Source organism: Gekko japonicus, unplaced genomic scaffold (genome assembly GCF_001447785.1).
Source record: "Gekko japonicus isolate JY-2015 unplaced genomic scaffold, Gekko_japonicus_V1.1 scaffold628, whole genome shotgun sequence".
NCBI lineage: Eukaryota > Metazoa > Chordata > Lepidosauria > Squamata > Gekkonidae > Gekko > Gekko japonicus.
This window is the reverse complement of record NW_015169794.1, coordinates 860,455-876,338: the sequence shown is the minus strand read 5'-3', so window position 1 is coordinate 876,338 and position 15,884 is coordinate 860,455. Positions and strand designations below refer to the sequence as shown.

The 15,884-nt window shown below is 42.0% G+C and overlaps 1 protein-coding gene across 1 annotated transcript in view; it reads left to right on the top strand.

The window, feature by feature from the left end:
- Window positions 1-15,884, top strand: part of PAPSS1 (3'-phosphoadenosine 5'-phosphosulfate synthase 1) — an 82,677-nt gene that overhangs the window by 6,514 nt on the left and 60,279 nt on the right. The window contains exons 2-5 of the mRNA XM_015417041.1: window positions 2,261-2,375; window positions 6,188-6,423; window positions 10,760-10,898; window positions 13,226-13,344. Of these exons, the coding sequence (XP_015272527.1) occupies window positions 2,261-2,375; window positions 6,188-6,423; window positions 10,760-10,898; window positions 13,226-13,344 (609 nt within the window). The remainder of the gene's footprint in view (window positions 1-2,260; window positions 2,376-6,187; window positions 6,424-10,759; window positions 10,899-13,225; window positions 13,345-15,884) is intronic.

The window sequence follows — 15,884 nt, the reverse complement described above, 5'->3', positions numbered from 1 at the left end:
CAGCACATCCAGAAGCCCTGTGTTCAGATGCCATTCACACTGCCTTTCAGTTTTTCACAAATGCACGGCCCCAGTGGGAGAAGAAGTGGAAAGCACTGTATAAATGGTTTGTGTCCAGCTTAAATGGTAATTGCTATTTGTTCAGCAAGTGTGAGTGATTTAGTGAATGATTGATGTATTTGCATTATTATTTTATTACCTCTGATGTCTCTTTCTGAGGAGACATAGCAAACCTTGAAGGCCTCTGCTTCTGTTTTCATTAAGGAGCGATTGGAGCAGTGAACACATGCACAGCAGTGTTGGTTAGAACCTCTCTGCATGCAGTTCTTCTTCACTGAGTTTCAGACTTGGTGGGGAAGAGAAAGTGTAGCTTGGTCCTAAGCAAATTCATGATGCTTCAGTATATGTGGCCCCTTATCTTTGGATTGGTTGGCCAGGTTTGATTGCTCTTAAGCGATCAAAGCACAAGTTTGTCATTGAGCCATTTAAAGTGCAGGTGACAACCGTGTGACTTTGCTCAAACACTCAAAATCTTGGCATGAGACTCCAATGTGAACATAATTCCAATGCTTACATTAGTTTTAATAAAACAGAGAGGGGTGGTACTGTTACGAAAGTTGGCAGTGTTCAAAAAGAGCCTTGTGGTTCCTCATAAGGTTGATGTTCCCACACATGTCTGGTTACCTGTTCCCTAGTCTTCAGACGTTCTGCCTGAACCATGGAGATGAGGGCAGGAGAGTGGGATATGCTGCTTTTCCTGATTGCCTCTCCTACCTGGGCCTCAAATATCAGGACCGAGAAAACTGTTAATCAGGACATAGACCAGAAAACCTTCCACCCACGGAGCTTGTAGTGGAGATCCAAGCCTTCATCTATAGTTCATTTACATTTTATGTTTGACTGCAGCTTCTGAAAATGAAATTCAAGACTTAAATACTGGCGTGGCATTTGAGGAAGTCTAAAACTTTGGCATTATTAAATGCCAGCACTTCAGAGTCTTGAGAAATCCTGCAAAATATCTAAACTGCAGCATCCCCACACTGTGCTCTAGTTTTTACTCTAGTTTTATTAGGTGTTGCCATACTCTGAAGGTTTTTTTGATTGAAATTGAAATTAATTTCTCAAGACTAAAAATGCTGTCAGAAAACTATGTAATGCAGAAATACTTCACAGTCTCTACCTTTTAAATGAATTTTTTAAGCTAAATTTTGTTCAGTGGCTGACTTGGTTTGGGATTGTCTATTTGGGAACTTGGTATTTCTGGAATTCTTTGGGCTGTGTAATGGACCTGTGTGGTCTCTTGGGTGGTATGCATTTAATCAGCAGCTGATGATTGTGTCCGCATTTTTTCCTTATTCCAGGAGGTCGGGGTGCAGCCTGAAACTAGTTATGTCCAGACCACCTAATCTGGTTACGTTTACCACATGTCCCGTTCTTCTTTCTATAGACTTCAGACCAATCTAAAAAATTGCACACTATTTTGTGATATTTTGATTGCTCCTAATAAAAGAAGTTACAAAATGTTTTTTTTTTTTAATTCAGGAGACCAGCACAGCTACCTGCAGTCTCTGAATTTCTGAATGTGAAAGTATTCAAGAGTCTGTTAGGGATATAATAGATAGAATATTGGATTTCAAACAGGACTAATTGCTGCTTGCTCCTGAATCTCAATAAATAACTTCAGGCTAGTTGACTTCTCTTAGCCTAACCTACCTCACCGGATTGCAAGAGGAAATAACTGCTTAGACTTCTATGAGTGGGATAAACTGCCATGGGTGCCCTTCTTGGTGTAAACATGCAATAGCACTTTTATGCAAGCATCGATGGCTACCATTAGGAATTCCCACTTTCTTAACTCCTGGAATGTTTATGCCTAGTTCCTGCCGCATCTTTGGACTCTGGGTGGCCATTTGGATACCGAAGCAATTAAACCCATTGCCTGGCAGCAGTAACTGTCCTGGGTCAGATCAGAAATAAGAATATAACATAAAACCATAACGTGCACATTTCTGCATTATTTCATGTCTTTGAGGCAAAAGATAAACCTTCATTAGCAGAGTGTTCCTATTAACAGCGTTGTGTACTTGTTTGCTTTCCTGTCTTGCAGTTAATCAATGTTTAACGATTTCTTATACCCTGAAATTCTTGTTGTCTCTGAGGTGCTACTGAACTTGAATCTAATTGTTCTACTGCAGACCAACATGGCTACCTTTTGAAAATATTCCTCCTAAGAAAGCCCTACGTGTTCTTTTTTCTTCAGGGGATGCAGAGAGCTACCAATGTCACCTATCAAGCTCACCATGTCAGTCGGAATAAGAGGGGGCAGGTGGTAGGGACCAGAAGTGGTTTTCGGGGCTGCACAGTCTGGTTAACAGGTACAGTATTGCTGCCTACATGTACACTCTATTTGTTTTGCTGTTGGCCATTTTAGAATGATGGCAATCGTAGGAGGCACCAGCTGAAGATTTTCTGGCTGTTCTTAGGAGCCAAAACTTATATTTCCAACTGACTGCCCCTCCTGATGTCATTCTTTTACTCTTGCAGCACATCTACCCCTGGATTACTAAATATGAACTTTAGGAAAGGTTGGGAGGTTTATCACTTTGCTGTCTGCCAAGTAAGTAATAGGAACTTAGTGAAACGAGAATTGTCAGGAACACTTTAAACATGATGGATTTGCTATACAGGGAGCACTCTGGAGAAGGGGAAAATACTTAAATTACATGCCTCTAAGTTTTGCTGCATGTAGACATACTGGAAAACTGCAGGCTTGTGGGGTTCGGCAGGTGTCCATCATACTATTTAACACGTACAGAAAAATGGCAGGTGAGACAGGCCAGAGATTTGGAATTTGGTGCCATCAATGTGCAAATGACACTCAACTCAGCCTTTCCAGGAACCTGCAGTGTTGTATTTATACTGTGTCAGTTCCAGTGATTACAAATCGGCTTCCAGTCAGAGTTCAAGGTGCCAGTGGATCTTCAAAGGATAAAATAGCTGAGCATCAGGGCACCTGAAGGACTTTGGATACTCAGCTGGTGCCATACTGTGTAACTGAAGCCTGGAAAATGGACATAAGGTTTAGGGGCTTCCCAGCGGTTGAGTCTAGGCTACAGAGTACCCTTCATCAGTAAACTCGTTTGGCATCCTCACTTTCAGGCATCAGGTTAAGACATTCTTGATCTCCTCCTTTTTTAATTAATGTTTTGATGCTGCCTTGAACTTGTGTGCATTTTTAATGTATATCTTTGTAACCAATCTTAATGGAAAGGTGGAATACAGATATTTTATGGGCAGGATTCTATGAATCTATTCCAGGGAGCCTTAAATAGGAAGTCTGACTGCATCACAGGCAGGTCGGGGTCACAACATCGTTTGACCATCCCAGGTCCTAAGGATGCCAGGCTCGCTGTCACCAGGGCCAGGGCTTTTTCAGTGGCGGCTCCCTACTGGTGGAATGAGCTCCCGGAAGAGATCAGGGCCCTGCAAGATCTTTTACAGTTCTGCAGGGCCTGCAAGACGAAGCTCTTCCACAAGGCTTTCAACTAGGAGCCACCCACCACTACCACCAACATCTGTGGTGGTGGGCTGGCCCGGGTTTGGCGATCAGTTATACCATCGTTTGATGTTGGAAGTTTATTGAGCTGGAAATCGTGTGTGTTCCACTACCATGTTTCCCTGAAAATAAGACCTACCCCCCAAATAAGCCCTAGCAGGATTTCTATGCATTTGTGGTATATGCCCTAGTGTGTCTTCTTGAGAAAAAATAAATATAAGACAGTGCCTTATTTTCGGGGAAACACGGTACATAATATGCCATCTTATCAACGAAGAAGCACTTTCATTATGTGATTATTTAAAATGTTTTACTGTTTTTATGTGTTTTATTTGGACTTATGGTACTTGTGCCAATTAATGTAAGCCGCCCTGAGCCCATTCGCGGGGAGGGCGGGATAAAAATTGAATAAAATAAATAAATAATTTGACAAAGGGAAGGAAAGGCTCTGGTCTTGTGTAAGCAGAAGTGCCTAGAACTGGAGAAGAGCAGATGACCCTACCTGCAATGCAGTGCAAGCAGAGCAAGGATTAGAATCCAAGCCTGTGTAGTCAAGGCTGCAGGATGTACACAGAAAATGAATCCATTGAACTCTGTGGGTTTTTTGGGGGGTATAGCTGGCCAGTGTTGTGTTTTCACTCCCATAACTATGGTGAATCAGCCAAGTATTCTTGATTTTTTTTACAAAAAGACTCTACTTTCCCCGTAATCTATATATCTCATTCTCAATAGTCCCCTCTGCGTGTGGATACTTATTTCCGCAGGTGGGGGCACACTCACCCCAACAGGTTTTTCCATAGACTCAGGAGACTTCCTGGGTCTGTAGAAAAATCCCAAAAGTAAAACAAAAACCTCAGGGAGGGTTGAATCCCCCCCCCCATACGTTTTTGAGATGGCCCTTGCAGGGATCTACTCCAGGCCCCACTGCACCAACAGTGAGAGGGCTTCCAGTCAGAGTTCAAGGTGCCAGTGGATCTTCAAAGGATAAAATAGCTGAGCATCAGGGCACCTGAAGGACTTTGGATACTCAGCTGGTGCCATACTGTGTAACCGAAGCCTGGAAAATGGGCATGAGGTTTAGGGGCTTCCCAGCGGTTGAGTCTAGGCTACAAAGTACCCTTCATCAGTAAACTTGTTTGGCATCCTCACTTTCAGGCATCAGGTTAAGACAGTCTTGATCTCCTTTTTTAATTAATGTTTTGATGCGGCGGGTAACGGGCCTCCCGGGCGGGAATTTACCCACCCCCAGCAGGGGCTTGACAAGCCTAAGACAGAGAGAAAGGGGAGGAAACTAAAAGCAGGACTGGATCTCTGATTGGGGAGGAGTCCTCTTGCAGTATGGTTTGGAGCCAGGCCTGGGACTAGGATTGCCCGCTCCAGGTTGGGAAATTCTTGGAGATTCTGTGGTGAAGTCTGAGGAGACCAGAGTTTGGGGTGGGGAGAGGCCTCAGCTGGATATAATGCAACAGAATCCACCCATTTTCTTCAGGGGGACAGATCTTTGTTGTCTGGAGTTCAGTTGTAATTGTGGGGGATCTCTGGGTGACATGATACCACCTGACTTGCATGATTCAACTAGGCCTGGCTGCTTGCTACTGTTCAACAACAACCCTGTGAAAGTCAGTGTAGTATAAGTAGTATCAGAGCTTCGGAGCAGGGTATGCGAGACCCAGGTTTAGATCTCCATCTTGATATGGAAGCTCACTGGGTGATTTTGGACCAGTCCCATACTTTCAGCCTAACCTGCCTCATAGGATTGTTGTGTGGATAAAAAGGAGGAGAGAATAATGTCAACTGCTTTAGTCCCCACTGTGGAGAAAGACCATAGTTTTCCTCAGTAGAAGTTGCAGGGGGAAAGGAGACAGAAAGTTGAAGACAGAGGGGCAGATAAAGGTAGGTTGGCTGTAGGGTGGGAAGGAGATAGGGATGCTGACTCCAGGTAGGGAAATTCCTGGATATTTGAGGAGTGGAGCCTGAGGATGGTGGGGATTGAGGCAGGAAGGGACTTTAGACAGATATAATGCCATAGACTCCACCCCCCAAGCAGTCATTTCCTCCAGGGGAACTAATGTTGCCAACCTCCAGGTGAGGGTTGGAGATCTCCTGGAATTACAACTGGTCTCCAGATCAGTTCCCCTGGAGAAAATGGCTGCTTTGAAGGGTGGAATTTATGGTATTATACCCTGCTGAGGTCACTTCCAAGCTCAAAACTCATCATCCAAAGGCTCCACCCTCATATTTCCAGGAATTTTCCAACATGGAGCTGGCAACCTTAAGAGGAACTGAATCCTGTATTTGGGAAACTCGTTGTGATTTCTGGAGAGCGTCTGCTGCGTCTGCTGAAGTGGGTGGTGGTGAAAGTAAATGGGAGGCTGGGAGAGTGATGGGCAGAAAGAGTGATGGAGGGGGAGAGAAAGAGAGAGCAAGAAAAGGGGTAGCAGGAAGGAGAAACAGTGTGAGAGAATTAGGGGGAGAGGGGAAGAAGCAGAGGTTAGGGGGATGGGATAGTCACTCCTGCAAGTTTCTTGCGGGTCCCCACTCGTTACATCAATAGGCTTGCAAAGAAGAAGTTAATTACCAATGCTGAATGAATGTCACTCTTTTTTTGTTTAAAAACCTGTAATAATGTAGGACTGTCTGGAGCTGGGAAAACCACAGTTAGCATGGCATTGGAAGAGTATCTGGTGTGTCATGGCATCCCATGCTATACCTTGGATGGTGACAACATCAGGCAAGGCCTCAATAAGAACTTGGGTTTCTCCCCGGAAGACAGGGAGGAAAACGTCCGCCGGATTGCTGAGGTTGCCAAGCTGTTTGCAGATGCTGGCCTAGTGTGCATCACTAGCTTTATTTCTCCTTATACCCAGGTGAGCACCCGATGACCTCCTTTTGCACTACTGTAATTATACTGAAATGCGGCAGTTTCAGAAAGTGTGGTCATAATTAATCACTTTGGTTAATACAAACAGTAGAATAAAGTGGAATGTGGTTTTTTTAAGTATATTTTTATTACGTTTTCTTCAAAGCCATGAACAAATATGTAATTGATAATTTATACAAACTTGCTGTGGAAGAGCTTACAGCAGCCTTGTCTTCTATACTCCATAATTAAACTTTTTAGCCTAACCATTCAGGCTCAATTTCCAATTGTAGAGTTTAATCCAATTTCTTTTCTTTTCTTTTTCTTTCTTTTTTGCTTTTGATGGTCCCCTATGTTTAGAAGCAGCTTTTGAGAGGTGTAGGAGGTCCTGTAGTGGAAAGAGGTGAACCCTATAAACTCATCTCAGACCTTTGGATGTGGGTTATATTGAAACAGCAAATTTAACCATTAGACTAAGTAAAAAAAAACCCCAGGTCTGATGCAGATTTTGAGGTTGATGAGACAAAGGAACACCTCTTCACTGGTGACCTTTTTAGAGTGGTGTTGTAATCTGCTTGCTTGAGCACATATGGGTGCAGCTGAAAAGAAACAGACGGTACCAGGTTGAAAGCAACATCACTTCAGCCCCCGTTTAGCACAGCAAAACCAGCAACTTCTCCAACTTTTTATCTTATTCTCCTTGGGTAAAGATGGTTTCTGCTCCAATATTGCCAGATAGGTACAACTGAGGGCACATTTGATGGTAGCTAAATTGCTTACTGAACCAGTAACCCTGTTCTTAATCATGAAGTATTAGGCTATACCAAGGCTGATGGAAAGGCTTTCTCTTTGTCGCTTAGCAGAACAATATGAGTATGGGGCTAGAAGTGTTATTCAGATGTGAAAGTTCATTAGTTTACCTTTAAACCACAAATCGGGATGGAGAGCGAGCAAGCAATGTATGTGTGTATGAGAATGAGAATCTCTTGCTGCTTTGTGCAGCCGAGTGGTTAATAACATGCTCTTTGGCATGTTTCTGTCTATACTAGGTGTGGATAGGTTTAAAGTCACCCAAGGCTAAACAGGTACACATCCCTGTAGTTGGAAATGATCGTCAACAAAGTCTTGAATAACCTCATGAGTGGCTACATCTGGAGGAAGTGTTCATTGATAATACTTTAAAACCCAGCATTTAAAGGTTGAGGTAAAATACCTTGTGCATGGAAATGAGAGAGATTTATAAAAGTTTCTAAAGAACATAAACAAGGTGAAGAGGGGTGAACTGTACAGAGGATAGAACAGTAAGCCAGTGTGCACCCACAATAGTAGTGGTTAAAGGGGAAGTTGTTATTTTAAATCTTTTTTCCAATAAAGAAAAATGTATATATATATAAAAGGTGGTGGTGGGGGAAGTAAACTTGTATATTTTTAAGGGCTTGTTTGATACTGTGGTTTTTAATTGTAAGCTGCCTCAACCAGGACTCTTAACGAGGTGGCATTGAAATGTTCTTAATAAAATAATTTTTAAAAACATTACACGGTCACATATTTAGCACTGTTAATATATGAAACACTGGTTTCAAAATGTGCAATATTTCTGGTTCAGAAAAAAAAGCTGAAAGTTTTTTTTTTTTAAAGGTGATGACCAGATGTTCAGGTTTTTTTTAAAAAGTTCAATGCCTCTCTGAATGTAATTTTCAGCTAGTCCAAATATATGTGTCTTAACACGAAAGGAAAGCTAGTCTGCTTCCTCTTCAAGGAGAACAAATTTTATAAGAAACTTGGTGTCCAAACATGATGGGGATAGAGTGACATTTCTGTGTCTGCAATAAGTGGAAGTACCTCGCTATTGATACTGTAACCCTTCTGTCTCCTTACAGTCAGGTATTGCTGCAGTCTACAGCCATATTGGCCAGAGAGCGTTCAGTATGCATATTCTGTTTCTGAAATAGGAGAAATACTCTGCAGGACAGAGGTCCCTGTGGGCCCCTTTGGAATTCTGACGCAGCATGTTGGTTGTAGCTACAAAATGGCTGCCACAGAATGGCTGCTGCTAAAGATGGAGCCAGACACAAAACGGCTGGTTCAGCTTTCTATCAGTCACACAGTGAAGATCCTTATGCTATGATAGCAGCTGCTGCCAAAGCAACATTTAAAAAAATCTTCACAGCCAATCAAACCACCAGTGGCCAGTTAGAAGACTGGTGAAAGCCCCACCTGGCCTTGCCCACTTTCCAAAAAATACTTGGCAGGCACTAGGAAAGGTGCTGGTGGGTACCGTGGTTCCCATGGGGACCCCTGCTGGAGGAGAAGACAATCTTACTTCTGTTGTGTAGTGACAAGGGTTATAATAAGGTGATTAAAGAGTAGGAGTATAGAGGAACATCTCCACTTTTACTCAGGCAGCTAGACTTTATTCTGGTACTTAATCACAACAGCGAGAATGATTTATGCACAATTTTGGAAAACAGAGAAAGTACCAGAAATTGAGGACTGGATACAAAAAGTTCTGTTCATGGCAGAGATGGACAAAATTACGAAGAAATTGAACAACAAAGAAGATGACGTGTTTTTTCAAGAATGGAGTGACTTTAAAATATATCTGGAAAAGAACTGGGATGTGAAACAAAACTTAATATGTTTAGACCAATATTAAGTCAAATGATGTTATCTTTAGATTGTAATGATAAGAAACTGATATTGTTGATGATATGAAGCAATTTGGAGCAGGGGTGGAAGCATTGTGGGAAGCCAATGGAGGGAGGGGAGGAACTGGGAATGGGGTAGACAATTGAAAGAATGAAATGATTTAATTTTACATGTTGTATTCCTGAAAATAAAATTTGTTTACCAAAAAAAAAGGAATTCTGACGCAGCATGTTGGTTGTAGCTACAAAATGGCTGCCACAGAATGGCTGCTGCTAAAGATGGAGCCAGACACAAAACGGCTGGTTCAGCTTTCTATCAGTCACACAGTGAAGATCCTTATGCTATGATAGCAGCTGCTGCCAAAGCAACATTTAAAAAAATCTTCACAGCCAATCAAACCACCAGTGGCCAGTTAGAAGACTGGTGAAAGCCCCACCTGGCCTTGCCCACTTTCCAAAAAATACTTGGCAGGCACTAGGAAAGGTGCTGGTGGGTACCGTGGTTCCCATGGGGACCCCTGCTGGAGGAGAAGACAATCTTACTTCTGTTGTGTAGTGACAAGGGTTATAATAAGGTGATTAAAGAGTAGGAGTATAGAGGAACATCTCCACTTTTACTCAGGCAGCTGCAATCCCAGATACATCAGCCATGTCTAACACCCAATAAAATAAAAAAGGAGGTCACTGTCTACTCCCCAGAAAAGAAGAAAGAACCCAAAAGGCTCTTTCAGTTCACTACATAACCAGTCTGCTTTTTTGTGGCTGCAGCAAAACCACTGGTAAAGCCAGAAATCTTTTTGCCATATATACTTTTGAGGCTTGGCTGGTCACTTTAGGAGTGATTACAGTGATGCCCCAAATAGTGTTTTCACTGGGCAATCCTGAATTTTGTTTGCAAGAATGCAAAAAGACCCATTATAGAGCTCTTTAATTCATATGCCTGTATGAAAATTCACATATGTTAGCAATACTGGTACGCACTGAAATGCATACTGAAGAACTTTTCCTACCTTTATGACAAAAGATAAGATCAAGCATCTGTTCAAATAGAATTTTAAAATGACTTGGCTGCTTTACAAACCATCGCCTGTAATGGCTCAGCAAGAGCTTGAATTGCCTTCATAAAAAGCAACAATCTGTTTCTGAAAACTGAATATTTGTAATGTCTATGTCATGGGTGTTTCAGGCTACTTGGAATGTATTGTATACATGCATCAACATTGCAGTGAAAAGTATAAACTAATAACTTGAATTTGTTGTGTTTAAATAAAATGAACAAGCAGATGTTAATATCCAGTTAGGATTTCAAACAAAATTTAGCTATAGGTTGATAACATTGATGGCTACTGAATTTTAATTCTTTACTCCCCTCCCCATGTATCTGACCTTAACGTCCCTGTGAATTGTTGTTGGTTGTTCAAGAGCCAGTCTTTCAATGGATCTGTTTCTTTCTTCCTTTCCCTGTGTGGTATTAACCAGTAGTTTCAGTTGACATGTGAAATCACATAATGCATGATTAAATGCAAACCTGTTTCCTTTGTAACCATACCTAGGAAACCCGCTTCAAACCATGTTTACGGTTTCTGATTTGAAAAGCCTCTGGTTTGTGTTAGCTGTGGATTGCATAGGTACATGTGTAGCTGTCTGAATATGTTTAGTAATAGAGCTGTTATTTTCCCTTTTGTCGCTTCTTAGGATCGTAATAATGCCCGGCAAATTCATGAAGCATCAAGTCTGCCTTTTTTTGAAGTATTTGTTGATGCTCCACTGCATGTTTGTGAGCAGAGAGATGTGAAAGGCCTTTACAAAAAGGCTCGTGCCGGAGAAATTAAAGGTGAGTCTGATGCAGTCAGAATCCTTCTATAGTAATGACATGATTGAATGGACTACATGATTGAAATGAAATCTCAATGGATTTGGTGTTTCAGCGGGCGTCTGGAGCAGCTACTGGTATCCTCACCGGTCAGTCCCGCGCCCACAGTGGCTGCTGGTGTTCACTGTGGCGGTGCCTGGGCCCTCAGAGCTGCTGGTGTCTGCCACCATGGAGCCCAGGACCACAGCGGCTGCCAGCAAGCTCTCCTGCGGATTGGCCTGCAGTGGGTGCCAGTGTCCTTCATCACCAGACCCTCAGTACTTGCTGGTGTCAGCTGCCGCTGTGCCTGGGGCAGCAGCTGGTGTCCTGCTCATCTGTGGCACCCCGCTGTAACTGCTTTCCCCAAGTGCAATTGTAGTGGGGGGGAATATATTTTTTTTAAGATTTTTCTGCACATCTGGGGAGTCCCTCAGGTGTGCAGAAAAATCTCTCTAGCCTCTGTGTGGCCCTGAGCCGTGGATTTAGCTCTCTGCAGATCATGACTACACGTGGCTAATTGTATATAGATAGCATCCATGGAATTACGTGGGAAAGAAAAGTACAGCTGGGTGTTATCTGCATATTGGGGATGCCAGAGCCCATAGCTCCTGTTGACTGCTCCCAGTGGCTTCATATAGATATTAAAATAGGCTTGAACTGCATATGTTGCTGCAAGGAACAACTTGTCACATAATTCAATGGCAAAATTAATTGAGTGCTAGGGTCCCCTCCCTGGTTCACACTTTCATTTCAGTGTAGAGATGTAAACTTCAGGAAATTTTGAAGCCATGGAAAAAACCTGTTTCCCCCCAGAAAAAACCAGAAATTTTCTGAAAAAATGAAAAAATGCAATATTAGTACTCTTTATGGATTAAAAGATTGAAAGTCACTTTGTTACTTTGGGAACATAAAATGCAGTATACGTAATTTGGCTTGGCGCAGAAGTATCATGTTTGATATATTAAAAGTACAGCTTATTCACAAATTAATAACAAATTGAATTTGCTTTTTGAAGTTATATTTTTTGTTACAAATGGGACAACAAGGTCCTGAAATGTAAAGAACACCTGAACTATAAGGAACCTTTTTTGCCAGTTTTTGAGAGCAGGCAAACCCCGCCCCCCAAAAAACCCCCCCAAAGAAACCATCAACATAATAAAACTAAGAACTTTACCGCCTCTAATCCTCCTACTCCTCTATAGTACAGGCAGCTGAGAGGACAGAAACAGATCCAGGAACTATACCAACACGATGAAGCCCCCAAGCAAAAAGGACACTGTAACCTTTTTCCTTCGCTTGTGACAACTGCAGTGCCCCCTAGAGGCAGAAATGCATCCTTCTCTTCAGCTTGAGAATTGTGTTCTCAATATTTGAATTGTATTCCAGCATTTGCTTATCCTCAGTGTACAGGAATTGCAATGATTTGATAGTTTTTATTTATTTATTTATTTATTTAGTTGAGATTTATATCCTGCCCTTCGAAGCGGCTCAGGGCGGCTAACAAGCGGCTAATGCCGGATTAAATAGATAAAATACAATAAAACAATATTACATATCCACAATAAAATTCATAACGGTATTCAAGGTGGTCTTATTTATTTATTTATTTGAGATTTATATAGTACATGTATATAGTTTACATATATATAGTTTACATAGTCTTACAAAAAAGTCTTCATGTTACATAGTTTTTAGAAATAATATTGGAGGATTATGTTTATGAACACCTTGTCATAAACATGTTATCTATCACTGTAAAAAAAATTCCATAATCCACTTTTTGCGATTTTTCTGGAAAGAATGCCAAAAAACTGCCCCCCCCCCCCATTTTTCCGTTCTTTTCCCCGGGCCTTCCCATCTCTAGTTTACAATAACTTGCAGCAGCAAAGACCTTTTTCCCTTGGCAGCAGGCATAGAAGGGAGACGTCACATTATCATCTGTCTGGAAGCATTTGTCCGTAACACAGTGGCTGATGCATAGGTCTGATGCCTAAGTCTAAGTAGTGTAGGTGCTGGATGATCCTTGAAGGGGAGGGCAATCCATAGAGAACATGCCACCAGTGAAAAATTATGGCTGTTGCCACTTGTCTCTCTAGGCAGGGTACCAAAAGAGCAGAGCTTGCAGTGAAGATTTTAATTAACTGGTTGGATTTTACTCCTGGATGGACCAATAAGGACCAGCAATATTAGATGCATCTGCCAAAGCAACCTTTCATTTTACATAGTTAGAGAGCTTAGCATTCTGTTGGTCCCAGTTGAAGAATCTGTTCTGAAAAGCAGTAGTATTTTAAGTTCTCTCTTTCATGCAGGTTTTACTGGCATTGACTCAGAGTATGAAAAGCCTGAAGCCCCTGAGCTGGTACTGAAAACAGATTCCTGTGATGTCAACGACTGCATTCAGCAAGTTGTGGAACTTCTGCAAGAGAGGGTATGGAGTTAGGTGGTGACTTCTGTGCAGCCTGTAAAGTCTTTGGTGGGATGTGGATGCAGGAATAAGGGCTTACTTACGTTAGGGCTGCACTGTTTACATGCCCAGTTAACTGGGCAGCTTTTTTTTTTTAATGCAAGAACTTGCAAAAACCAGCAAGCACTTTCTATGACGGCAAAGGTCTTCACCATTACATACCTGACAAGGGCAATTTTTTTTCTTCACATGGGGTATCAGAATATTGGCCAAGTTTTTACCATTGTCTCTATTGTCTGAAACCTACGGGACTGCCTCTTCCAAGAAGGTGCCTGCTACAGTATATGCATGCTTCCTGTAAAAGTACAGACAGTGTTCTCTTTTAAGAATAATAGTTTATTCATGTGCAGACTTAATTAAATTGAATCATTGAACTGGTTAAAACTCACATCATTGTTCGACTAAGATTATTTTTAACTGGGTGACAGTCCTTTTTAAAAATGCAATTGTAAAAGCTGCAATTGTTGAATATTCCCCTGCGGCATGTCAGTGTTTCAACATTCAAAATCTGACAGGAAAATGGATCATAAATAAGATAAATTGAGTTTTCTTTTAATATATTGAGGTTCACAAAAGCCGTTGTCAGGCTGCCATGACATGACGTTATGGTCTTATGTATTTGGAGTATGGAAAGAGAACTGCCATTGCTTTATGAATCAAATAGTACATGAACCGTACACAGTGTATTGATGATGTTGTTTATAACTCTGGCTGCCATCCTTGAAACAACTTGAATAACTTATGTTTAAGGGGGGAAGAATGTGTATTGAAGTCTTTGAAATACTTGCAGAGTAAATGACTTTACAATAGGAAAAGTTAATTGTGTTCCAAAACTGCATCTCCCCCAAAGGGAGTCCTAATGTGAATTCCTGTACTGGGAGGAGTGTGTACTTGTAGAGAAGATATGTACTTTGTGGATCTGGAGGAACTGAAAGGTGGGGTATGACCAAAGAAGAAATTCTGTGGTGATGCTCTTTAGTATTTGGAAAGCTTCTACAATAGATAGCCCTTTCTCGAGTGGATACTTGTTCGTTACACTAAGAATGAATGAAATTGAGGGGTATGCTGCTGGCTTTTATTGTGTCTCCAATACTGATCCATGCTTTGGTCACCTTGAGCCTTGACTATTTTTTTATTTATTTATTTAACCTTAGACTTTATATCCCGCTCGAACCCCCTTTCTCAGGGGGTCTCAGAGCGGCTTACAGGCGGTGCTAGTCACACAATTAATTCCTAACTGGGGCCACAAGGTTTGTAGGGACAGGGTTACCTATCAGCACCCAGTTACCCTAATGTAATAAGGTGTATGTGGGGCTGCCCTAGTAGAAGACCCAGAAACATTAATTAGTTTGGAACGCAGCAGCCAGATTACTATCAAGAGTGAGTCTCTCTGTATTAAGCCAAACTTGTGATCTTTGCACTGGCTGCCTCTCTCTTTCCAAGCGCAATTCATGGTGCTTGGACTTGCTTTGAAACCCCTTTACAATCTAGGTGACATGTATATGAAGGACTTTGTCCTTATGTGGACCTGTCTGACCTTTTGAATAGAATCATCGAATGTTAGAGTTGGAAGGGACCTTGCAGGTCATCTAGTCCAACCCCCTGCACTCTGCAGGAGCATAGTCGAAAGATAGCCCTACAACATACCCGAAAGATGGTCATCCAGCCTCTGCTTGAAAATGTCCAGCGAAGGAGCATCCACCACCTCCCGAGGCAGTCTGTTCCACTGCTCAACCACTCTTACAGTTAGGAAGTTTCTCCTAATATTTAGCCAGTAATGACTCCCTTGTAATTTCCACCCATTAGATCTAGTCTTGCAATCCGGAGCAAGAGAGAATAGATCCACTCCATCTTCTAAATGACAGCCCTTCAAATACTTGAAGACTGCAATCATGTCCCCTTTAAGCCTTCTCTTTCCCAGGCTAAACATACCCAGCTCTTTCAGCCTTTCCTCATAAGACTTGGATTCCAACCACCATCCTGGTTGCCCTCTTCTGGACACGCTCAAGCTTGTCAACATCCTTCCTAAAATGTGGTGCCCAAAACTGGACACAGTACTCCAGGTGAGGCCTGACCATAGCAGAATAGAGCGGAACTACCACTTCCTGTGATCTGGACACAATGCTTCAGTTAATGCATCCTAATATTTCATTAGCTTTCTTCACAGTCACCTTGCACTGCAGGCTCATGTTTAGCTTGTGATCAACCAGAACACCTAGATCCCTTTCACATGTGCTGCTGTCAAGCCAAGTCCCTCCCATTTTATATCTGTGCCTTTGATTTTTTGTACCTAAGTGTAAGACTTTGTGCTTACCTCTATTGAAATTCATTTTATTTGTCTCAGCCCACTATTCCAGCCTACCTAGATCATTCTGAATCCTGACTCTGTCTTCTTCAGAATTAGCAATCCCACCCAGCTTTGTGTCATCTGCAGATTTGATAAGCATCCCCTCTATGTCTTCCTCCAGGTCATTTATAAAAACATTGAACAACACCGGGCCCAG